The sequence below is a fragment of the Plutella xylostella genome, chromosome 29 (assembly GCF_932276165.1).
Source record: "Plutella xylostella chromosome 29, ilPluXylo3.1, whole genome shotgun sequence".
NCBI lineage: Eukaryota > Metazoa > Arthropoda > Insecta > Lepidoptera > Plutellidae > Plutella > Plutella xylostella.
This window is the reverse complement of record NC_064009.1, coordinates 4,440,673-4,467,705: the sequence shown is the minus strand read 5'-3', so window position 1 is coordinate 4,467,705 and position 27,033 is coordinate 4,440,673. Positions and strand designations below refer to the sequence as shown.

Genomic DNA, 27,033 nt, shown 5'->3' with positions numbered 1-27,033 from the left:
TTATGTACGGTAGTTGTAGCAGATAAACCGCAAAGCCTCGCCCGCCGTGTCGTCCTATCCGCGGAAGTCGGTTTTCAATTAAATTCTTATACTTATTATTATCAATATTCACCTATACTCATACATTTATTTGAATCATTTGCATATTCAACCTAGCAAAATCAATGTTTTGTTATAAATAATCAATCTTGAAAGTACCATCCTCGCACTTCGGTATCGGCAACTTCCGTAAACAATTAATTCTACCTTAGATGTTGCCGATACTTAACAAGTAAGTACTTTTGAAAGTAATAAAATGCACTTTCTTTGTACAATTCAATCAGTTTCTTTCTAAAGGTTAACTCGGTTAATTGCAGCGCAATACGGAAAATAATCTAAGATTTTAATTTCCATAGTATTTAAAGTATAAAAATTTAATTTCCTAAGCATTAGATAAAGCATAGCCAAGGGAATGACCGCGTCACGCTCGGGGCCACAGCTGCCGATACGCCACCTGTTTCACTCTTCAATGAATATGAACACAATTATACCATCTTTATGGATCTCACGTACTAATTAATTTGTGTTTAAGCAGCACGATGGCTCTATATAGGGTACCTACGCTAACAAACAATACCCTTGTCATGTTTACTAGATCCACAATATTCACATACCGGTATAATCTCCATCCATCACAAAAAGACGATTGACTTTCTCCGCAACACGGTTCCGATATTAAAGTGAGCCGATATCTATTTGCGGCGTTCGGAAATAAAACTATCGAACCAGCTTATCTCCAGATCAACCACCGACCGGGCTGCGACCCGCGCCGGGAGATGACCCGATCACGCCGAAACGCCACTCAATCAATACAAGTGGGCTGTTCTCCACGCGAATGTCACGGTCTAAGACGATGGAGCCTAATTCCTAACCCGACGCCAATCATCTATGTAGATCACGAGATTGCCGAATTGCGGATCGGTGGTCGTATCGTGAGAACGATAAGGTTCGTAGCGAGCAGGTGGTTCCCTCTCCCCGGCGTAACTGTTCCTCGGCTGCAGCGGCGAGGCAACAGACGTCTCGGCCCGCGCCAGTAGCGAGCACGCGACGCGACCGCACGAGCGCGATACCGACTCACGAGTTCTATTTTCAAAATTAAAGTGCCAGTGATTGAGGATTAATTTGAAATTAGAAGAAGAAAATAAAGTGTTTTGAAGTTTTTGCCGCTGTTTCCTACGAGTTTTTCGTAGTAGTTGCATTGTTAATCGGGGCAGATAGGTTTAACGGTCGAGCCGGCGCTGGAGTGTGGCGGCCGCGACCATGACGGCTGCGCGCGCGCTGCTGCTGCTGCTGGTAGGTGCCTCCAGCCCCCCGACCCCCGCCCGACCCCCGCGACCCCCGACCGGCGTCGACAACCGACACGCCGGCTGCACCGACCCACGCGCACTATGCATGCACCACATAGCGTACTCACAATCACATCTATTGCTCAATTTACATACAACACACATATTTGTTCTACAAGTATCTATTGAATGCAGACTCGTTATAGCACGGTGACTTTACAGTTTCCGAGAGGTGATTCCAGTTCACGTAGAGCAAAACGCTCCGTTACGCTCCGATACCCCATTTCTATGTCTCGAAAGGACTTCCGAGTCTAATTTAAACGGGAGTTTTGGATTGCCTCAATTTTTGCAGCTTTTTCACGCGTGCTAGGTAATCTTGTCTAGAAGCTAAATGCACCCTTAAAACTGTTACGTATGGTTCTATTTTCGTTTGAAATATGGTGTTTAGCCAAGCAATAATCGTTATACATGAATAAACTTTTACACAAGTCCGAAGCGAATTCGCTTTAACAGACATTCCGTACACCTGTAGGAGATTCGTACTTCGCCGCACACCGTACAATATCGGATCACATGCGGGTCCAATCATAATCGTGGCAGTCGATTGTAACGGCTAGATATCTTGTATTTTTTCCTTGATTGCCGTTATTCGGAAGTTCAGGTGGAAAACCGCATTCGCTACATATTTATACAACTTGAAAAATAATTAGGCTGACACAGTGTCATTTATTATTTTGAAAGTTATGTCATTTGATACTTTTAAAATCTGGAGTAAAGGTTTTCAGCTGAAGAAAGCTTAAGAAAGAGAACAATATGTAAATTTCAACCTTTCTTAAGCCTCTTCTAAATGCCTGCTCCTATTTACAATGAGGAAAACACAACACCGCCGATAAGTTAGTGCACTTAAACCCAGTGCAATCCAGTATTTTAAAAAAAATTATAAATATGGCCATAAACATCCTAAAGCTCTACTTAGACCTGCGACATCACCCTCGCCCACAGGGGCCCTATCGCGAAGTCAAAATGAAATAACAATTACGAAGTAATTAGTGTCAAATTAATATTGAATTTGACAATGTTGAATGCGAAAATCATTGTCAAAACGTTCGATAGGTACACAGTTGCGATAACAATTTGGCATGCGACAACGACACAAGCGTCGTCGTATCGCTTACCGATTTGGTTCGCAAGATCGGGCTATGATCGATATCGCTGAGGTGATCTTAGCGATATTGATGACTCGCTGGGTAGTTAAAGTTTGAATAGGCATAGGAATAGATAGATTTAGCTCAAATTTTGCCATAGTCGGTTAGATAGTAACCAGGGATAGGTTGATCAATTATACCTACGTCATCTCCATATTAAATTCTTGACAGGTGTGTCAAGTCAAGCATTAATCCCTGATTATGCTCTAACTATGGAGAAATTGGCACTTATGCTCGTAATATAATCAGGTAGTTCTAAACAACTTTTTGTACGAAATTAGATAATTCGTCAAAGTAAACCATTGAATTCTAACATTGTTAGTCACTTGACTTTTAACTATGAGTACCTACCTAGGTTATTTTACTATTCAGATTTCCAAAAGTCATAGAGTACCTATAACTTGTTCAGAAAGACAAGTCATCTATCTTATCCTATCTAGACTTACTACTTATGGCATTTTTGCAACCATTGTACAATTCTTAAACTAGTTACTGAAGCTTTCATAAAATAGAAAGGGCCTTTTAGTTTCGGAAAAAAGTTGAGGGTGTGTGGTTGGAATACTTCTGAGCCCTTCTTAAATTAGATTATTTACATTCACAATGTATTTGATTTATAAAACCTCCGTATAGTTAAATTAGTATACGGATATATATATCTTTTTTGTGAAACTGTAAAATTTTTCCGAAAAACGAGTAAAATATCAATTGACCTGATTCCAGCTCGTTAATCCCCTCTAACCGTGTGAAGTTGTAAATCGCCCTTTTAGTACTTAATCACATCGTGAGGAAGCGAGGAGGAAAGAAAGCTACCATGAAACATCAAACTGACCCACCCATTGTACTCAAACTATTTCAAGCATTTATATAGAATTAGATTTCACGCTTCGCCGATTTGTGTTGAGCACTAAACTCGATTAAATGTGACATCGTTTTGTTGTAAGTAACGATGTTTTACTTAGAACTTTCATTTTCCCGATGGCGGATAATGATGATTCTGGAGGCATGAGTCACGTAGAATTAGACGACGGTCAACTATCTGGTCGGAAGTGGACCACGAGATAAACACCAGCCCCCATTCCGCGGGCCCAGTCTAGATGGTAATCTTCTATTGTTTCTGTGGTCAATACCGATTGACGTAAAAGTGAAATCTTAATAAAGTAGACCGACAGACTAATCGTGGTACACATCAAGAATCTGGCGGGATTTTCGTACAAATATAAAGTAGAATTAATATCCTTATACCTAGTGCATACAATACAGTCCTGGTAACATTACTGATACCTATTTTTTACTTTACTCTGATAGCTACTATACTACACATCTATATCTATCTAATATACCTAAGCGCAATTAATTTATACAAGCCCTAAGAGGTGGTAAAAACCGCATCCGTAAACCGTGGTTAGTTCCCCGAGTGAGGTATATTGCGGTTTACTGCTCGCTACCGTTTCCTCCGAGCTATACTCCAGCCTGAGGGCTTAGTGTAGGATTTTATTAACCGTTGAAGCAGTGAAGGTTATATGCTTTTTTTCCGTATCTAGGTATATATATCAATCTACATTTTCTCACACTCAAAATTCTGTTCAATGCAAAGACTCTGGTTTCTTTTCATCACACTGTTGAAAATAACCTTAGTCCACGGGGTTCGCCATATGAAATCTATTTTATGAATTGATGGACAGACAGATTTATATTACATAGCTGTTCCCGCACGCTTCGCTTCGCCTTAAAAAGTTTTCCCGTGGGAATTCCGGGATAAAAAGTAGCCTATGTTCTTTCCCAGTGTCTAGACCGTATGTATAAATTTCATTTCAATCAATTTCATTACATTCATTACAATTTTCATTCAAATCCGTTCAGTAGTTTTGGCGTGAAAGAGTAACAGACAGACAGACACAGTTACTTTCGCATTTATAATATTAGTTAGGAAGTTAGGATTAATGTTAGAGCATCCTGTTAATGCTGTCAATAGGAAAAATATCATAAACCGGCCAGCATCTAGTTAACTGTAATTACGGAATACATATTTGAGTACTGTTTTTTGTTCATATTACAAACCCTACTGTATAGTTTTCAGTAGTAAACTTTTCAAGTTTACAGTTACGCAAAAGCGGAAAGACGAAAAGACGGCATTGAACTTATTTATTTCTCATTTCAATCAACCAAGTTACGCTAACATCCATAAAGCGCAACCATTCGTAATTTTCAAATACAGATAACTCACTTTCAAACATTGTAGAGTTCATCTTCATTTATGCAACGTCCAAATGGTCCATCCAGGGTGTAGCTGTGCCTGCGGCCCGTGGTAGATCCGCCCACAATACACTTTTTAATGTATTTCGGTCACGCGCCAGCGCAAGTACCTCTATTATTCTATTACAAGTTTATTAATCTATTAAGCTTTGTAGTAGTTAATGTTAATACACTCATACATAATAGTACATTTTACATACGTAGATAAGTACATAAATTAATTAATAAACATTTTTTTGAATTTATGGATAGAATTCGTTTGTATTTTTTAATAAGTAGTTGGTAAGTGTTGAAACTGGATTTATTATTGCTATTCATACAAGCTTGGTTATTCTATAAAAACAAAAAAAAAAACTTACTACCTAGATATTGTAATAAAACACTACCACTAAGTTGATACCTAAATCTCAGATTCTACGTACATTTTCTTGACTAGAGTCCCTAATTGTTTTATTTAATTACCGTCTCATATAATTACACTGTCAGTATGAGCTCTCACTTCAGGAGTATTCACAGTCCCACGACTACACTGAATTAAGGGTTGAAGTGGCGCCGAGATAAAATGTAATTAAGGGACTCATTTTATTGTTGCTTGATTCTGTTGGCTTTTGCACCGTGTGTTGTGAACTTGTAACTTCCGGCATTTTTATTAAATACTGAAATGATTGTGAGAAGTTTAGATCTCACTTGCGCATTGAAACATATATTTATACATATACAGACAAAGTAAACATCAAAAACATTTAATTATTACCTATAAAAACGCCTTCTTAAAACATGATTATAATAAGCCAGGCGAGGCATTTACCGAACTCGGATGTTCAAAAATGAATACAGTAGTTACCTAAACAAAATTTGGGCAATGCTATAATTATTTGTCTATACATATTTATTTATTACTTAATTGTAAAAATTCATACTTTAAATAGTAAAAAAAATATTAATAGTAAGTAATTGTATTGTATTAATAGGTGTTTTCTGACGACATAAGTGAATAGACCTCAGATAATATACCTAAGTAGTGTTAAAATTGTCTACATAGACGAAAGTAGGTAGTACAACATAGTTAAGTTGATTGAGATAGAGATAGTGAAATGCGTGGGAACTCCGCCTCGTCACTTATGAAGAAAACAAACGGCTTTTACTGAGAGTGTAATTTTATTAAATTGTTCAGAATAGAACTTAATTTCTTAATTATATGCTCGTTTTAAACTGATACAGCTCAAAATATGAATACTTAAATAATTTGTTTTCTATCATAGTACCTTTTATACATCAGTGCATGTGCGCTGTGCGAGTGCTACGCCTTACAACATTTTACTACTGTTTCTGAATAAACCAGTCAGGGGCAAACGCTGCCTTAAAAAAGTAAGTACGAATTCAATCAGATAATTAAAAAGCTCTACTTTCTTGACCCGATAGCAACGTAAGATAAGCTTTTGAACATGAGTATAGCACAACAACACAATACAAAAAAGAAACGAATTCATTTCCTAATGTCCATCCTTCCACGCCTCATAATCATGACCAACTTTACGCCGTCTACTGCGAACTCGCTCATTTACATACTACTACAACAGTAGTTGTAAATTGTTGTAATTTTAACGTATAAGGTATGATTTATCTGTATTCAGCATTCTCTCTCTCTCTACCCACCTACCGACGAGTGTGCATATTGTTATCAGCTAATAATTCAATAAAAGTGCAGTTAAATATATTATAATCAGCGTTTATTATTCAAGAGTACAGTCCCACTTCGCTACATAGTCGTTGTACAGTTCAGTCCAAATAACTTGATAGTTCCTGAAGTTGGCTGCGATTACACTGTGCTTTGTCAAAATAACAAACAGTTTCTTTGAAAAAATGAATAGGCGGTAAAAAAGTGCATCCGCTGCCAACTTCAGAACTAAGTACAAAGTTATTTAAACCGAACTGTATACGTTCTTTGAAATGTATAGTTTCTACATCGTAAGATAAAAATTAAGTTGCAAGCTAAAAATAAAGGATACCATAGTATACCATTCTAAGGGCATCTTGCACAACAAAGTTAAATAAAATTAAATCTATGACCTCTTGCTCTGACATTATACTGCCAGAGCAAGAGACAAACTATTTAATTTTATTTAACTTTGTTGTGCAAGACGCCCTAAGTATATATCTCAAATGACGATTTAGCAGAAGGCCCCGTGCTAGGCCTTCAGGTGGCCTCTTATCTCCTTCACTAAACTCAGCCGTGCTATTCGCATTTAACGTTCGAACAATGTTTGCAATTCGATCAGTTACGGTGCCGAATACCTCCATTCATTCCGAAAGTTCATTAGCCAGTTCCCATGAACTTTAATTTGGAATAAATAAAATCCTGATTATTTTGTGAAACTACTTTTTACTGTAACAATTTGTTAATTTATTTGTTATAGTTTACCGCCTGCAGAGCTGTTAATCTTAACTTCTGTGTTATTGAAGTGGTCTGAATAGCCTGACAACTTACTTACGTGTTATGTAACATATAGCACGATAATACATATATTTCTACATAGTTATTTGTACATAGTTACTACTTACCTAAAATTATGTTTTTTAAGAATCTCTTATTATCGGCCGAAGCGAATGTAATCTACCAATGCATATTTTTGTTATTTCAAACTCAGCCCATTATAATCATAGCAACGGAATGCTAGTAGTGGTTGATACTTTATTCGCGCTTTAGAACAAACCTTCTATGGTAAAAAACTACGTAATACAAGTAGGTAGGTACTCAGTATGATTCGCTTCACAAACCGCAGGCACTCGAGTTGGAATGTCAGAGAAATGTCAAATGAACTCGAATTAAATATAGAGCGCAGAACTTCAAAGCTAAATGACAGTAAATGTTAACATTTTACTTGCGGTAACTTTCTTCTGCTCTGCCATGGCAATGATGATACTTTTGCCATGGTAATGATAAGTTTGGATTAGAAGGTCAGTTTAAACGTTTGCGGTTAGAATTTTGCGTGATTTTGACTTTAGTTTTATCTCAGAGTTAGGAAGTAAAAACTTTCTAGTGACAGCTCGGAATTAAATTTCTATATAGGTCTGTATGTACCTTTACAATAAAGAGATCTATAATTATAATAACAAAACAAAGAAATCTTAAGACTGTAGTATTAAAATCCAGTCTGATACGTGTATCTTTCTATTTTAGTATTTTTTCTAAATAGTTAAGTTCAGGCACCCCGTTGATGTCTTTTGTATGGAAAAGTTGTTTTGCTTTTTTTATTATAATTTAGGCGAGGTCTAAAAATGTGTGTAAGTACAGGTGATGGTACATAATATTAGTAGGTATTGTTTTTGAACATTTTATAATGATTAGAATTAGTTAGTAAGTTTAAAAACATCTCTCATTACTTTAAATAACCTCACTGAACTACTTTAAATATGTAAAACACTATGGTGTATAGTATACTTGAGATCTAATTGTGAACTATACTCATCGTAGGTACCAACCACCATTTAAGAGATACAATCAACGGATTCAGTTCAGATGCACTCAATTGATACAGGGTGCGCCAGCGCAATCAAACTAAAAGCCGTGATTGTTAATTGTGCCGCCTTCCTTCCGACTCTAAGACAAAACCTACATTGTTTCAGATCCAGGCTGCGATCGCGCAAGATTATGACGGTACGTTTTAACTAATTGTTTTTTAAAGCTCAGACTTTTTTATTTTTTCAAGTACTTAGGTATATAGTTTAGGAGGTCTGAATGGTACGAGTATTATGGTTAGATTTTGAAATAGAGTTTGCTGCTTATTTTAATATTAATTAAAATTATTATCTTTCTCGCTCAACCAAATTGCGCTGACCTGTGGCGCTGACCAAGTGGTGTAGACCTATTAAAATGATCAATCACTCATAATTATGTACTTGAAAACCTTTAAGATACTTTCAACCTTTATCCGGCAGAACAGTTAATATTATCAGTGATAATACATAAATAAAATAAAATAAATAAAATAATAATAAGTATATGCTAACAACACTTTGTTTTCTAACTGTTACATCAACTAAAACCACCCTTATAAATTCCAGTGACAGACATCCAATGCACGTTCGCGACGACGGGCAGCGGCATCAGAGACTCGGTGACAGCTCTGCTGAGGAAACCCGAGGGGTTCCGGGGGTCGCCGCTGTTCGCCGACGACCGCGCCACCGACCCCGCCAGCGACCCCGCCTGCCAGATACGACCCGAGCCAGATGATCCTACCGGGTTGCTGTATAGGCTGAAGATCACTGATTTTATGAAGTGCGGGGTTTTGAAGAGGAATGTGAGTTTTTCAAATAATCTATAGAATAAAAGAGAATATTACTTTGTCTGGAAGAAATTACTCTTAATAATAAGGCAGCCAGCAATTGTACCGTCTATGTTGTGCATTTTCTTTTGTAATTTCTGTTTGTGTTAACTAAATAAGGAATTATCTATCTAATTTATTAAACACCACATAAATCAGATATACAAAAACACTTATAGACTAGAATCGATGTACAATAGGCGGCCTTATCGTTGAGAGCGATCTCTTACAGGCAACCGTATATGTTGGCGAAACAAAGCAACAAATTAGAGGGCGGTTTATGTTTTTTTTAATGTGTTGGTGACTAACATACTGGAGCTATTCAGGAATTTCTCATTTCATGGATTTTTTCTTGGCTTTGTTTGAGTATAGGCACAGTCTTGTGTGGGAATAATGGACTAAGCTTGTGTATACTATTAGAAAAGTCATTAACACCTTTCAATCAATGAAGAAATTCGTTTCAGATAATTTTATTGTTACCGTTTTACGACTTTAGGTTCTGTATAAATAAAGTAAATTAAACTACATCTATGCTATAAAGATTAACGTTATTTGCAATATCAATAGAACATTAAATTGAGGAATGCTATTTGTTAAATGAATCTTCCCACAACACAACACGTTAACAGTTTAAAATAGACTTTATGACTTGTATTGTTTATGTATAATGCTTATTATACGTAGGTGTAGGGTGTATACAACCTTCATTCATGCATACATTTATATGTAAATTTACCTAAGTTAGAATCAGGGGTTATTGCGAAGTCAAAAAGAAGCAACATCATCACGACCCATTACGTCCCCACTGCTGGGGCACGGGTCTCCTTCCAATGAAGGAAGGGTTTAGGCCTAGTCCACCACGCTGGCCAAGTGCGGGTTGGTGGACCCCAACACAAGCAAGCTTGTGCTGAGAGAGTTGTCGGGTAAGTGGGCAACCCGACTGTCAGATGTTTTCAAGCCGCCCGAAGGCCTCTGACTAGGCTTAACGACTGCTGCCGAAGCAGCAACCGGGACCCACGGCTTAACGTGCCGTCCGAAGCACGGAAGCGTCCAGAAAAGCACCACTTGAAATTGGTCACCCATCCAATGGCTGACCGTATCAGTTGTTGCTTAACCTCAGCGATCAGTTACGATCACTGAGGCCCGCTCGACTACGGACGCTTCATTTAAAAAGAAGCAACATTTACGAAGTATTTAGTGTCCAATTAAGTAATTACATTTTCAATCCGAATTTCGTTATCAAAAGTAGTTCTTGATAGGGGGTCTGTATCTATAAGTCAACGGAAATATTGATTTGAAATAATAGGGTGAGTTTAGATAGTTTCTATAAAGCATTTATCGTTTTTACTACCTCACGGGTGCGGGCTATAGTTTCACTACACGGCTGCTCCACTGATAATGGCGGGTGCCGTTAATGCTAACAGTATGCGATGTACGACTGGCCTACACTGAACAAGGTAAACGCGACTGTTATGAGATGCATCGATGACATGTACGTATTTAATGCGGCTAGTGCTTCTTGTAGGTATATACAGGGTGGGATACAATCAAGCATTAATAATACTTAGATACTTACTGACTTATTTTGTGTTATAATAATAAATAAATAAATTCATTTATTTCAAGTAACCACGGACTCATAATATAAAAGATCAAAATTACATGGTCATTATGGTCATCTTGAATATTATAAATCTTTCTACCGATGACTGATGGGACTGATGGGATTTTGTCATACAGTGTAATGTCCGGTGTAGTGATCACAATTCGGTTAGTCTGGTAGGCCTTTCTGGAAGAGGACTATAAGTACAATGGTTGTCTATCAGTTGTTATCTTTGTTCTAATCATTTTAATTATGTACAAATCTGTTATGTGCATTGGTTTTAAGTAAGGCATAGGATGCATTGAAATAAAAAAAACTACCATTGACCACATCAAACAATCTGATCAAAGCTTACTTAATACAAAGTAAGAGCTACAACATTAAACACCCTGTATGAGCGTCAATCATTATAACCCTAGACGTTGATGTGACTAGGACAGTCATCAAGCCATCAAGCGCCAGAGGGAAATTAAAAGTAGCACTCTCATATTACCCTACTGACTACATTTCTTCACAACGCCTTGATGACATGCAAGACACATACACCTATATTTCATTTTAGAAAGCGTTTTATTTTAATTAGTTTAATTGCCGACAATGGCGAAAATTTACTGCGACGCCATTTTTATAGTTATGGCACTGAAACTTTTATTGTTGTAAATAATCTGTGAGCTAAAAAGACGGTGTCGTTTGAAATGTTAGAACCCGTTAAATGGCCATTATTTAATTCAACAGCTTACGAGTCGTAAAGTGGTAATAAATGTGCTTATTGTCAGGCTTTTAGCCTAGTGACCGTGGATTTGTGTCTTTCTCATATTACATTATATCTGAATCATCATCATTCACTCTTCGGCTGGACCAAGGAGTTTTACGGCACTGTATAGGTAGGTACTTGGCTTTTCAGATCGACCACAAATTTATGCCTATATACCGCCCGTCCAGAGGGCTTACTCTCTAAAACGAAAAATGAAGTTTGACTCTATTTCGTTGTATTAAACGTGACGAATACAGCACAACCTTCATTCGTTAGTTTTTCCTCAGTATAGAGTAACCCTCCAATAACTAAAAACTATTTTTTTTCCTCTCCAGGGTTTCGTCCACGTGCGCGTGTGGTTCCCGCAGTTCCCGGGCGTGGTGATGCAGTCGGACCAGGAGCTCATCATCATGTGCAAGCCGCCCGAGCCCACCATCATCGAGAACAAGGCCGCCGGCTTCGCGGGCAGCTTGTAAGTATTGGCATGTTCTGGACTAGCTGTTAACCGCCAGCTTCCAACGCTCGATTTTCCAGCCTACGCTTTCGTAGACAGGCGATAGCGGTGCGGAAGAGCGTTGAAGTACCACTCACAGTCAATCCCATATAATATCGGATATCCATCCTATATCCCCATGCATGAAGCCCAGTGTGTCTTTTGTTTACCACATGCTAAATTTAATAAATAATAATTGTCCAGCCGTTTCCCGTGAGAAGTAACTTTCTCATGGAGGTTCCCTTGAATGGAACCTTTGTGCATGTCTTTGTGCAAGTCTTTAACCCTTTCCTAAGAGTGCACCATTTCGCTCGTTTATTCTGAAATCAAAAAATACCTCTCACACTGAGCCCAAAAGAATTCTTACTCCTACCCTACTGGACTCTGCAATGAAGAGGGCAAAATGCAAGAGAAACAAGAGAAACAGAATCTTGGGCGGCTACAAATTAGCTCCATAGATATCAGGGTATCTCCCTCCAGTTAAGATCGTCAGGTTTATAAAAGACCTGGACCTGGAAAGTAAGATTTGACTCGGCAAGGGGAGTCACAATAGATCTTTTAGGTCACAGTGGCGAATAGTGGCTTCCCTTTTCAATAACTATAACTACCCTACTGGACGCCTAACCCAACGTTAATCCCCGTACATTTCCCCACTCCTCAGTCCGCACGGCGCACGTGTCTCCGGCGTGGTGGAGGAGACTCCGGGCCGGCTGGAGTACGAGGTGGCTCTGTACAAGGAGGCGCCGCCCGTGTCCCGGCACTCCAACCACTCGTCGATTGATATGCCGGTGGATCAGGTACGTGCTTATACCCTTGTTAAGATGTACATGCCTGTGGATCAAGTAGGTCCTTGGGGACCAAATCCTTGTTACACCTACCGAGTAGAGGGGCGAAACAGTAACCTCTGCCAATGAACGGCTAGCAACTCAACAACAGTGGGTATTGTCTCCGTCACTCTACTCGGTAGGTGTATCTACTCAGGGACATCAGGGTGTTAGGGTTCTTAAGATATAGATAGATTAGTAGTTTTTTGTATGGCACCATGGTCAAACTACATAACTTTGATTTCACTGGGGTATATAGGATATAAAGATTACTCATTGTCAGCAAAAAAGAACCCCTTAGCCTATATTAGAGATGTTATTATTTCTTCAAAGCTCAATCAAACCTAACCTACATAGTTATAATAAAGTTATTAAATATTTGCCTAGGTATGATAGGAATGCACTATGTAGGTAGTTATGGACGGGGTTACACATGATCTAATTATTTTGATAATACGTTTGCCACAAGTGTTTCCTGTTTTCTGTGCTGCTTAGTTTATGTGTAAGCAATTATACGTACCAAGCAAGGATACTTTGTAATTATGCTCATTGCAAAAAGTACAAAATTCACTGTTTTTTTTTCTAAAATAGGCATAAACTCTGTTTACGATGTATAATGATGTACCTAGAGAATTGAAAAAATTAACGAACTATTCATTTGATGCTTAGGTAGGAAGGATATGTCTGTAAAAACTATTATTATAATAACATACGTAAAAAAACACTTGAAAGGCCTTTAAAACTTAAGGCACGTAAATAGTCGAAATATGAAATTAAAAATAATTAAGTACTTACCAACTTATTAAATTTTTATCGCATTGCTTCTTCAGGGCACATATTGGTAACTTCCCATAGCTACAAACAGGATGGAATTTATTAAATGATCGGCAGGTCAGGGTCAATACATAGAAAGGTATATTACCTACCTAGCGTCGCGAGCTAGCGAACGCCTGGTTGACAGAAGAAAAGAACAGCGATCCGTTTACGTTACGCTCATATGTTATGTGCTATGACCTTAACATCATCTCTAGTCTACTGCTGGACGTAGGCCTCTCCCATAGCACGCCACTGGATGCGATCTACAGCTTTCCGACCTTAACTCACACCTGTAACTTCCATATATTCCAGGCGGTGCCAATAGGCACAAAGCTGCAGCTGCGCGCGCGCATCAACCCGGAGTCGGCGTGGCGCCACATCAAGCTGCTGGAGGTGGCCGTGTCGCCCGACCCGGACCGCCCGCACGCCGCCGGCGCCGTGCTGCTCGTTAAAGACGGGTATGTCTCAGTATTGCAAGAGTGAATAGGCGCCTCAGTATTATAGTAGGTATTGCTAGAGTTTATAGGCGCGGTGCCAATAGGCACTAAACCCACAAAGCTTCTGGTTAAAGATGGGTATGTCTCAGTATTGCACGAGTGACTAGGCACGAAGCCTAAGCCGTGCTGCTGGTTAAAGACGGGTATGTGTCAGTGTTGCAAGAGTGACTAGAACCATCAGTATTACAGTTTTGCAAGAGTGACTAAGGGCGGTGCCAATAGGCACGAAGCTCCCAAAGCTGCTGATTAAAGACGGGTATGTTTTTTTTTTTTTTTTTAAGAAATTGTTATCACTCCACAGACTTTATGTCCGTGCCTTTTGAAGAGTGGTAATTTTTATGAGATAGTTTTTAATTCTTTTATCTACTTTCTACTCGGTAAGGAAGTTTCATTTATATATAGGTATATATATTCTATCTTTTATATATATATTGTTCTTTTTCTTTTTCTTTTTTCCCTTTTTTTTTTCCACTGCTGGGGGAAAATCCACATGGACACCTGGGAAGAGGACCCAGGTAGTGTCGGGCGTTAACCGACTAAAAACCCCCAGCCGTGTATCTCATTATACAAGAATTTTTTTTTTCTTTTTTTTTTCCTTTTTTTTAAATTAATGGTTTTCAGAGTCACACTTACATTAGTAATGGCAACAAACTTAACAAGGACAGGGCCAATGCCAGCTGTCTTCGGAGAACTTAGTAGACACCTGGCAATGGCTCGGCCCCTCAGTCGTTATAGGTCATGTTTTGCCTGATGTTAGTGTGTGACTCTGTTCTTAAAGATAACTTATTTTAATTGTTAGTTATGATATAATAATCAATAGGTTAGTTATATAAATTATTTTCCCAATTTGACCTATATTTTGCGCTCTTAACCAAAATTATATTTTATGATTTATTCCGCCCCGTTTTGCCTTCTTAACATTTCCCCAGAAAGTGCAATGACCTCTTCGTCTCGATTCTTAACTGCCATTTTTAGATTGTACTCGAGGATGCGTTTCTTTGGCGCTGTTATTGCCGTTTTAGCGAGGTTGCCGATAGCGCCCTCGGTGTCATCCGCATAGTAGGTGCAGGCGGTGGTGTGCCTCGACAGCGCCACTACTGCGTGAGGTATGCTATCGTGCAACTTTATTTTATCTTTTGTTCTTATGATAATAACGGATTCGTACGTCAATCCCTGTGCTTCGTGTATGGTTAGGACGCGTGAGCCCATTCCTTCACCATACCCTTGGCTGGTCAAGGTCTCTTTTTCTTCCTGTGTATGCACCAGGAACAGAGTGTTGGTTTGGGATTTGGGAATTACTGCGTCTGTTAACCTTTTCAGCTGCAGGGATTGGATGCGCGCTGTGGCTGCGTATATGCCTGAGTATACTTCCTTTAGGGCGTATGCAACATCCATGGGGTTTCTGTATGAGCACAACAGCTCCTGGGTGATGTTTGCTACCAGTGTTGGGCGATTGTACCTAAGCTCGAATAGGTTCTCTCTGTCGATATATGGTAGCTGATTGATGTCTCCGATCAGAGCAATATCACAGGCACGAGACAGGTGGGCGGCCATTACGATTGCCCCGAAATGGTTCATCAGGGCTTCGTCAATTATCAGGCGTTGGCAACCGACATGTTCTCTAAAGCCGTTTACCAGGACTGATGCCATCGTACGCACCCTAGTTTTGACCATGTCACCAATACGATGCGCTAGCCTGTTTCTTATGTCGATGGCCGCCTCAGTTGTTGTTGTGATAATGGTGTCTTTGCTCACATCGAAGTTATTTATCACCCAGGTTGTCTTCCCACATCCAGGTACCCCGTTCACCCAAGTGATAGTGGGCATCGTCCAGTGATTCCAGTTGGCGTTGATGGTTTCCACTTTTGCTAGGATTTTATCCTCTAGCATAATCCTGGTGCACTGGGCGACGACCACTATTTGGTTGTTGTGTGGCACAGTAAATTTTGAGGAGTTGCATTCCCAGGGTACAAATCCGCTTTCCTCGCTGTAAGCCGCCATATACGCTCCAGTCATTTTGCCTCTGAGGACTTGGCAACTACTGTTATCGTATATGCAGGCTTCGGCCTCCTCGAGTAGAATTTTTAGCCGGCCTTCGTTTTCTTGCCTGTAGGTCTGCATGATGGTTTTGCACGACAAGAGGTTTACCTGCTTTGTGGCGGTTGTTATTGCCACAAATTCTATGACGGCATTCTCCAAATGCTCTTTAGGGGAGGTTGCTGTTTTTAGCTTCGGTGGGACCACCTGACCCATGTCGGCTCTTGTTATGGTTCTTTGGGCCGTTCTTTTTCGGATGGGGCCTTTGGGGATTTGGCGCCACTCAGGTGTCCTCTGTGGTTTCCCCATAAGGCTTTGGGCAGCTGATTTGAATGCCTGAAGGAACCCTTGTGCGCGCCCCTGCGAGATTCTGCTCTGCATCCTCATATTTATTTCCTGCTGTTCAGCAGCAGCGACGGACTCGGAAGCCATCCTCTCCTGTAGGCGTTCTGATCCGGTGACCGCTTCAGTTTGTTGGTGGTTGTTGTTCCTCACGGGTATGTGTCCACTAAGAAAGCTTAGGTCTTCACCTCTGTCCTCATACACAACTATTTCGTGTTGTTTTGAGGCTTTTAGGCAGCCCAGCTGGTCAACAATTTCACCTTTCTTATGCTCGATCACCATTGCGTCTACGCTTATTAAGACGGGTATGTTGAGTAATGCTAGAGTAAATAGGCGCTAGCGTTCTATTCAGGTATAGTGCCACAATCTTATCTGTTCCGGTGGTCAAAATGTGCAACTAACGAGACGTCATTGTCAAACGTCATTTCATACTCTGTGCGTTATTTGAGTTGTCAATTTCTGCGAAGAGGCTGACGCTACGTTATTTAATTTGTTTTGTGATTTTCTGCGTGAAAATAATGCCAAAAGCGCTAAAATGTGATGCAAGAAAAGTAATACTAGATATATTGGCTTTTATGCAGGAAGAATAACGTATTCAGACGCCTTTAATTCCGTTTGAAAAATTGGAAGAACGAGTTGCAGCGGCTACAGGTTAGTGTTGCCAAATATGACGAATATTTTTACCCATATACTCACATGTAATTTTATTCATATTTTCACCCCATCCCGTGCCCCAGCAGTGGGGACGGGATGGGTCATAATGAAAAGTATATAATATTTATCTTTCTTTGATTACAGGTGACATGTCACTTTAAATCTAAGGCAGCATACCAAGAATAATTTCGCGCACCTGCAGCGATTTTAGACGAAATAATGATGATTAATGACATCGGAAGAAATTGATTTTTGTTCTTTGTCTGAATTTCTTTTAATTTTATGCTCTTATTTCTTGTTACTTTAGAAAATGTAAAATAAAGTGTTCATAAATAAATAAATAATAATTAATAGTTTTTTTTAAAGTCTGTGTATCTCGGTATTTTCACGACCCACAGATCTGATATTACCTATACCATTGTAATCTAGATTTAGGGCGTCTTGCATAACAAAGTTACTCAAAATTAAATCTATGACCTCTTGCTCTGACATTATACTGACAGAGCAAGAGAAAAACTATTTAATTTTATTTAACTTTGTTATGCAAGTCACCCTTAATCTCCTATATCAGAACATAATTAGAGCTTATTTTATTTCTGTTCGCCGTGTACAAATTTTCCATACAACAAATGTCGTTTGATATATAATATCCTCTTTCATTTACTATCGACCCAATATTTTGATGAATGTACCTAATTATAAAATAGGCAATAGCAGAAATGCATTGTCGTTTAAATCACAAATAGGCAAAATTTAATCGATGGCACCACTGGATTCGATCACAGCGATGCCGTCACCGGAACAGATAAGATTGTGGCACTATAAGTCTTTGTCTATTACCAGCATTGTGATTCTATAAAGCGTATAAAGCTAATTGTCAATACTCGATTCTGAATCCGGAGTGAGTTTTGAAATTGGCATTCTGTGATTTCCGTAATTTCGACATTTTGACAAATAATGTATGAGATGACATACGTGAAGTGAAAGGTGAAGGAAGAATGAAGATCGAAGTGAGAGGTCTGATTTTACAGAATCGCAATGCTGCTTCTCATTAGAGAAGTACCTACTTATGTTCCGATTACCAGTGTTAGCACCTACCCCAACCACTCATACACTACATCTATATACCTAATCCAAAACCACCTCTCATTCCAGCTGCCGCAACCGCGACTTCGCGTCCATCATCCCGCACCAGCCGGCGCGGTACCGCGAGCGCCACAACGAGGTGTTCCTCGACTTCGAGGCCTTCCTGCTGGCCTCCATGAAGGAGCGGTCCACGCTGTGGATCCACTCGCAGATCAAGGCGTGCATGGACGCCGCCGACTGCCAGCCGGATTATTGTCCGGATCTGTTTGAGCCTTCTGGTGAGAATTAACGAATCTAGCGATCAATCGCCCTTGCAGTAATAGCGGCGGCATGTGCTTATCTGCGTATATAAACGTCACTATAAAGCGATTAGGGCTATACTGATTGAGGCCTTCCTGCTGGCCTCCATGAAGGAGCGGTCCACGCTGTGGATCCACTCGCAGATCAAGGCGTGCATGGACGCGGCCGACTGCCAGCCGGATTACTGTCTGGATCTGTTTGAGCCTTCTGGTGAGAATTGACGAATCTAGCGATGAATCGCCCTTTCGGTAATAGCGGCGGCATGTTAATCTGCGTAGATAAACGTCACTAAGTCGCGATTAACGCTAAACACGGGGATGTGATTGAGGCGCTCCTGCTGGCCTCCATGAAGGAGCGGTCCACGCTGTGGATCCACTCGCAGATCAAGGCGTGCATGGACGCCGCCGACTGCCAGCCCGATTATTGTCTGGATCTGTTTGACGGGTTCCCTACGAGTCTTCGAAACTCATTTTTTCGAATATGCATACATTGACAACCTTAAACCGAAGCTTTCATAGTGCGATGGCTTGTTGCTTCGAAGGATTTTTTGTTCGACGTATCTTAACACCGAACATCTTACTACGGCATATTGTTTCTCCAACGTTTATTTGTCCGATGTAACGATACTTCGAAAATTTTTATACAACCGTCTACAGTTACAATTTCTTGTAGGTACAACATACCTATATACATATACAATGAAATTCATGTAAGTACAATAACAAAATCTCAAAGAATCAAAATATAAAAAATCGAAAAGTCACGACATAAGTATATCGACAATTTTGTAGATACATTTTTCTGTAATAAATTTGAGGGTATTGATATTATGTTCAGAATGATTTGTCTGAGTTTTCGTTATCGTACCTACCCATGTATGTATTCATACATATACTTACATAATTTTGTATAAATTTTAAACGTGACTTTTCCATTTTTTATATTTTGATTCTTTGAGATTGTGTTATTGTACTTACATGAATTTCATTGTATATATAGGTATGTTGTACCTACAAGAAATTGTAACTGTAGACGGTTGTATAAAAATTTTCGAAGTATCGTTACATCGGACAAATAAACGTTGGAGAAACAATATGCCGTAGTAAGATGTTCGGTGTTAAGATACGTCGAACAAAAAAACCTTCGAAGCAACAAGCCATCGCACTATGAAAGCTTCGGTTTAAGGTTGTCGATGTATGCATATTCGAAAAAATAAGTTTCGAAGACTCGTAGGGAACCCGTTTGAGCCTTCTGGTGAGATTTTAGTTTCAGTCCTTGCGGTGTGACGTGTAGACAAACGTCACTTTATCGTGATTAGCGCTAAACACGGGGATTTCATTGTTGCGAGTATTGGGATGGGAGGGTAGACTATAAATACTTATAAGTACTATGTATATATGGCAAACTCTGAATGGAGGAATGACTGGTGAGAAAACAATACAGTCATAGGCATCATGCTTAGCTGAGACAACCCTTTACCGTTGTTTTAAACCCTGCAACCGTAGAGTTTAGGAACCAGTTCCATAAAAGGAAATATACTTAAATGCTTGTATGGAACTGGTTCTGATAGAGTTTGTTTTTTTTTTATGTAGGATTTCAAAATAAATTTAACACTATTTACCTACTCAACCAACACCTACAATTTCCAGGCCACGGGCGCAAACGGCGCTCTCTACCCGACGCGTCACACACCCACAACATCACCAGCGCCGCCCTGGTGGCGGACGACAACACCACGCAGTACACGCGGTTCAAGGAGAACCTGGAGTACACTGTGGTGATGCCCGGCGAGCTGTTCCACAGGGGAACCCCGCTCGACGCGACTTGCGCGACCTCTATGATGATAGCTGCGGCGCTTGGAGCGTTGTTGTTTATGTCGGCTTTGCTGGTGAGTAGTTGGTTAATTTGGTTATACCATACTAGCTATTTATTATGATGGTCAAGGAGAACCTGGAGTACACGGTGGTGATGCCCGGCGAGCTGTTCCACAGGGGAACCCCGTTGGATGCGACGTGCGCGACCTCTATGATGATCGCCGCGGCTCTCGGAGCGTTGCTGTTTATGTCGGCTTTGCTGGTGAGTAGTTGGTTATACTGTACTAGGTATTGATGATGATGACTGATGGTAATGAGGTGTAAATAAAGGTCTTTCTAAATAATGTTCGAAATTAAGTATACAAGGGTATTAAAATGAATGCGTTTGAGCGGGAAATGGTAGGTACTTACAGGTGTTGATACTGAATTAGACATTAAAAAACTAATTTTATTGTTTTATCTATCTAAATACGCACAAATTTATGATCCATAGCGATAAATTCTTGCAAGTCCGTCCATAAAGATTTATCATAATTCCCTCCACAGATGTGCTACCTGGCGACGCGTCTGAACTCAACCCTGCTGAAGAACAACAGCCTCCACCAGCCGCCTTCAGGGAAGAGCTTCGAGCAAATACTCCGAGAGCTAGCCCACCACTCCATCCCCGACACCGGCTACACTGGTCGACCCACTGTGCAGTGAGCATACGCGGCCTTAGAACAAAAGTGGCCTAACTCAAAAATTTTAGAAAATGGGTTTGATTGGTAAAATTATTTTAAATTTTCTGAAAAGTAATTTTGTTAATTTTTAGGTGACTTTAATTCTGAATGTAGCGTAAATCTACCATAAACGCAATTAATAACCGGACAGGGGAAACAAACGTAACCAATAAATAATGTTATGAAGGTCGGTGCTTCTTCTGCCGTCATAATATTATGCTGACATTTCGTATTAAAACATAGGGGTTTGTAGGTTGTTCGTCCGTGGTCCGAACACTGACCATCACTGAGAAATTATATGAAAACGTCGAGTATTCTCTATTTTTGGCATCATTCAGAATTTTTACTAATAAGACACCTTGTCTTTAATATTTATTATTATATTTAATTTAACATTGGCAAGAATGCTCACAATAAAAATGTAAATGCTACTCTAAGCGCCGGTACGCAATAATAATAACAGATGGAACACTTATACTCGCTCCCCTGGCTCAATCTAGGACTTCTTCGCATTTATTAAACTTTTTAACAATCATAGTGCAATAGACTTTTGACAGTATTAAATTAATTAACACGGAATTTATAAATGTTGTAAGTAGAGTTAAGTAGTAAGTATTTTTTAGTTTTAATTACGACTTACCATCTAAGTAGTTAAATTATAAAGATTTAAAAGAAATGATTAATGAACTTATGACTGAAAAAACTTCAAGCATAGCTTTTAAACTTTTTCAGTCATGACCATCAATATTTAAAGACACAGTATAAAATTATAATTATTTTTGTAGGTATTTGTGAGTTAAGTAATAATTTATTTAAGTAATTAGTAGTAGTTACTTAATTTAATTTATTTTACTTCTGTAATGATAACAATAATTAGTAATTGTAATTTATTTTAATAAAACCAAATCTTAGTTTACAAACAAAGCAGATTTTTATTTTTTTGAGTTGTGACATATTAACGTACAATTATTTACATAATTTATATAATTTACAATTACAAACTAAACTACCTATATATTATACAAACTAAACCTATGTACATAACTAAAACTATATGTAGAAGAGACCTTCTAAGCCTGGTCCCTGTGGGAGGGTTCCCAACACGCTGGCGACATTGCCCCGCTGGATCGCCAGACTCAGGCGCTGGCGGAGGTACACCCCGGCTCGTTTGTCCCCTGAGACGTCTGCGAGCCGGGAAGAGATCTCTTTGACCAAACTTTTGGCATCCGGACCCCATGGCCCCATCGTTTCAACGCCAAACGGGAGAAATAGGTATGTGCTGTCGAGCGACCTGTATTTCTCCCTATTGTATAATTGTTTATTTTTATGTATAGGTACTACACCATAGAAGTATTATGTAAACTATAACTGCTATAGTTTTCAAGATTTCAGCTACCCTGAAAGAGAATCAAGTTTTTACTCCGATTCCTTATTATATCTCGCCATGATCCCACCCGCGCTTAAATTCAACGCACGAGTTTTCGAACGCACAACAATGTCAAACCGATGACAGCATCGAAACCGAAACGTCAAAAAATCAAAACATAAACAAATACCTAATTTACAAAAAGTTACGAGTGGTTTTCTGTAATTATTCAGTTTATAAGATATTATTTGTTAAAAATGAGTAAAAAGAGGAGTTCAGAAGCATCGGAAACAAGTAAAGCCAAACAGTCAAGACATTGGTCCATGGGATTATTAGAAAGTATGAAAAATCCAGAACTTGTCGTTAAAGAAACTGAGAAACTAGTAGCTATAAAGGATAAATACCCGAAAGCCAAAATACACTATCTAATCCTTCCACACGAAAACATAAGTGGTATTTCAAAGTTAAATAAATCTCATATAGAACTGCTAGAAGAATTTAAGAGGTTATACATGGAATTCACGGTAATGCATAAAGAAGCTGGTTTAAGGGCTGGTTTCCATGCGGTTCCCTCAATGCAGAGGCTGCACATGCATGTTATTAGTACCGACATGATATCTCCGAGTCTCAAAACTAAGATCCATTGGAACAGTTTTACCACTGACTTCTTTATTCCTGTTGATGGTAAGTTACTGTTATTCAAGTGTCGGATTTTTGTCCAATGTATGCTTAATTGCTTATTACCCATTCATATGATGTGATACCAAAAATCGTTAATAATTCAGCAATATGATGATAGATAAATACTAGGGAAAAGCTGAGGAAAGCATACTTAAAGAAAGTCAAAACTTTATGTGTTTGTGTGTGTGTGATCAAAGATAGAAAATAATATTTTTATTTTAAGAGTTACATCAAACGATACCTATGCTGTATACCCAAGTACTTACCTATTTTGCTGGCTAGTCATTTCACCACGGTGACAAACCCTAGACCAGCACCTCCTCCTCCTATTAATTATTTTCATTTACTTATATTAAGTAGTAATTACTTGTGCTTTTCAGATATTATTAAGGAACTAAAAGAAAATGGGATGCTGAAACCAATCTCAAAGGAATTACACAAAAGCCTCATGGGGACACCCTTAAAATGCAATCAATGTAGTTTTGAACCTAAAAATATGCCTAATCTCAAAGAGCATTTACTAACTCATAAATAAATTCTGCAGGCATTAAGTTTAAGTTGTGTTATTTAAAGCATAAGATTAATTAAGATTCATGTTTCATAATAATTTATAATTTAATAAGTAGGTAGGTAGGCTTACATACTTTCTAGTGGAACATCATGAAATCATGAGACATAAGTGTACTATTAATATTGAGCTTCGAAAATGAATTCCCCGGCTGTCTGTAAAAATTTAAATCAAGTAAAATATTTAAATATTGTTCTGAGTACCACATTCATTTCATACTTATACTGAGCATGGTATTCTATTCTACTCTGTGATTTACTTTAACGTTCAAAGCATTGTTACGTCTTTACTATACACATCAATTACTGTTCGTTTCTAATACCCATCAATCTATTATTATTTTAATCAATGTAATAAATAAATTTTTTTCAATTTAAATCTTTGTGCGTACGTATTGTTAAAGTTCTAGAACACAAAATGTGAAAAGTTCACGTTTATAAAGACAAAACCATGATTACGACACGACATTCCGAACAGTTTTTCAGTGTTGTCAACCCAAAAATATATTGCATAGGTATGTGCCGATAACGTTACTTATACTTTTATATCGTTACTGAGGCCCGATAGTATGTTTTTGTGACTTTAGTACAAAATTAGGAAGCTTATCGAGGAATAGCTCAAAAAGCAATAATGTATGTCTTTCAATATTACTCACTGGACCTAGGTAGGTAACTAAAAGCTTTAACCTACAGTGCAACTATAAAGTCCTGACAATAAATAGTGCGATTTTGCTAAGACTGGAAATGTTTAACAACACTTTCAGTTATTTACTTACATTTACATATATTTTAAAAATAAAATAGCGATTAATAGAGGCTTTTTAACAGATTTGTCCTTAATCAAATATAATGGACCGATTAAATACGCTCTTTAACAATTAGTTACCATCCACTTCCGTTTTCAGGACTCAATAGTTTTACTGAGTCTACTATAGGTACTTTGTAAATTGATGATGTCCTCTTCGTCGTATCCGACAACAGCGACTCTGTTATGTGCTCTTATGTGGCTGGCAAGTCCGAACTTCGTCTTGAACACCCTACACTTTTACATTTTACTTGTCATTTGTTATTTTCAAGGGAAAATGAATGAATTTGTTAATCAAACGTCATAGGGCTATGCGAAAGTCCCACGTTTGATATTCGGCAAAACACAACTCTTAGGTAGCAAAAGCCGTCCGTCCCCGTTCTGATTCCGGGATAAAAAATATCATCTAAATGTAAGTACCTATTCTATAACATAATAACTATAACGTTCGAAATAAAAGATACTGTTATAAGGCCGTGTAGGCTTGTAGCTTCTTCCCATAGCAATCAACATCTAGGATCCGAACCAAATTACAGCATAGGTAGGTACTTAGGTACACTTAACGATGCGTTTCTATGCAAAACCGTAGTAGGTACACAGATGTTTGGAAAAGGATGAAAAAGTAAGCGCTCATTAGTTTCCAGATTTCTTCAAGTATACAAAAATACAGGGTGATTGGTAATTAGTGGCGGACCCGTTAAGGGGAGATAGAAGAGGTCAATTCTAGTCGATTACAATAAGGTATGTACTATCCGAAAGTTAACCATTTCTGAAATATTAATAATGTTAGAATTTTATAAAAAAATCGTCCATAAAAAGTTTAAACATTTATTTAAGAAAAAGTAGACCTTTTTTAACCATTTTTTTTATTGTTTTACATTATTAAATAATTGAAAAATAATAATAGCTATTAAATTCACATAACTAACGTTATCTTAAGCCATAGGCTTCAAAACATCAAAATTAAAATAAAATAAAACAGTCACTTTACAGAAAAAAACCTTAATTATAATAAAAAATCACATAACAATTTTTGTTGCAAAATAGCTTTAAAACTTCAGTATTTCATTAGCTTTCGAGTGAGGTATAACAAACCTAAATTGGCCAAGGAATACCAAAAATATGACTTACTTAACACAATAGGGCAGGTAAAAAACTAGAACAAAAGAGTCACATGAGTATTGTTATCTAAGGACTACTTGGCAACCTTTTCAGTCCGCTCCTGAAATTTAATGCGTTCGGATGTGTTTAAGAAGCGTCCGTAGTCGAGCGGGCCTCAGTGATCGTAACTGATCACTGCGGTTAAGCAACAACTGGCACGTTCAGCCATTGGATGGGTGACCGATTTCAACTGGTTTTTTTCTGGACGCTTCCGTTCTTCGGACGGCACGCTAAGCCGTGGGTCCCGGTTGCTGCTTCGGCAGCAGTCGTTAAGCCTAGTCAGAGGCCTTCGGGCAGCTCGAAAACATCTGACAGTCGGGTTGCCCACTTACCCGACAACTCACTCAGCACAAGCTTGCTTGTGTTGGGGTTCACCAACCCGCACTAGGCCAGCTTGGTGGACTAGGCCTTAACCCTTCTTTCAATGGAAGGAGACCCGGAGTGCCGTCCGAAGAACGGAAGCGTCCAGAAAAGAACCAGTTCAAATCGGTCACCCATCCAATGGCTGAACGTGCCAGTTGTTGCTTAACCGCAGTGATCAGTTACGATCACTGAGGCCCGCTCGACTACGGACGCTTCTTAAACACATCCGAACGCATTAAATTTCAGGAGCGGACTGAAAAGGTTGCCAAGTAGTCCTTAGATAACAATACTCATGTGACTCTTTTGTTCTAGTTTTTTACCTGCCCTATTGTGTTAAGTAAGTCATATTTTTGGCATTCCTTGGCCAATTTAGGTTTGTTATACCTCATTCGAAAGCTAATGAAATACTGAAGTTTTAAAGCTATTTTGCAACAAAAATTGTTATGTGATTTTTTATTATAATTAAGGTTTTTTTCTGTAAAGTGACTGTTTTATTTTATTTTAATTTTGATGTTTTGAAGCCTATGGCTTAAGATAACGTTAGTTATGTGAATTTAATAGCTATTATTATTTTTCAATTATTTAATAATGTAAAACAATAAAAAAAATGGTTAAAAAAGGTCTACTTTTTCTTAAATAAATGTTTAAACTTTTTATGGACGATTTTTTTATAAAATTCTAAAATTATTAATATTTCAGAAATGGTTAACTTTCGGATAGTACATACCTTATTGTAATCGACTAGAATTGACCTCTTCTATCTCCCCTTAACGGGTCCGCCACTAATTACCAATCACCCTGTATATTTAGGTAGTACTTACCTTACCTCAGAGTATACATTAGAATAGCTTGCTAATGTAACATACCTAAGTACCTACTCTAAAAAGGTTACCTATACCTAGTACCTTGATAGAGTTTGCTTATTACGGTTAACCGAGAACCGTGGGACGACCGGGATGAACGGTAGACTAGTTGACTATTGGATAATCTAGCATTAGCATTATAGGTACAGTGTGTTGCAAAAAGGGTAAGTATAGTATACT

General features: G+C 38.6%; 2 protein-coding genes across 2 annotated transcripts; both read left to right on the top strand.

Annotated features, from left to right (window-relative positions):
- The first annotated feature begins 602 nt into the window (after positions 1–602).
- Positions 603–21,812, top strand: LOC105386422. Its single transcript, XM_048631785.1, has 9 exons — positions 603–1,332; positions 8,411–8,441; positions 8,849–9,084; positions 11,801–11,937; positions 12,620–12,755; positions 13,911–14,056; positions 18,284–18,492; positions 20,164–20,402; positions 20,875–21,812. Exons 1-9 carry the CDS (start codon positions 1,300–1,302, stop codon positions 21,028–21,030), a joined length of 1,323 nt encoding a protein of 440 aa, XP_048487742.1. The 5' UTR covers positions 603–1,299; the 3' UTR covers positions 21,031–21,812.
- A 797-nt stretch (positions 21,813–22,609) lies between these two features.
- LOC105386421 (aprataxin) lies at positions 22,610–23,646 on the top strand. The gene is made up of 2 exons (XM_011556979.3): positions 22,610–23,097; positions 23,475–23,646. Exons 1-2 carry the CDS (start codon positions 22,671–22,673, stop codon positions 23,627–23,629), a joined length of 582 nt encoding a protein of 193 aa, XP_011555281.3. The 5' UTR covers positions 22,610–22,670; the 3' UTR covers positions 23,630–23,646.
- The last annotated feature ends 3,387 nt before the right edge of the window (positions 23,647–27,033 follow it).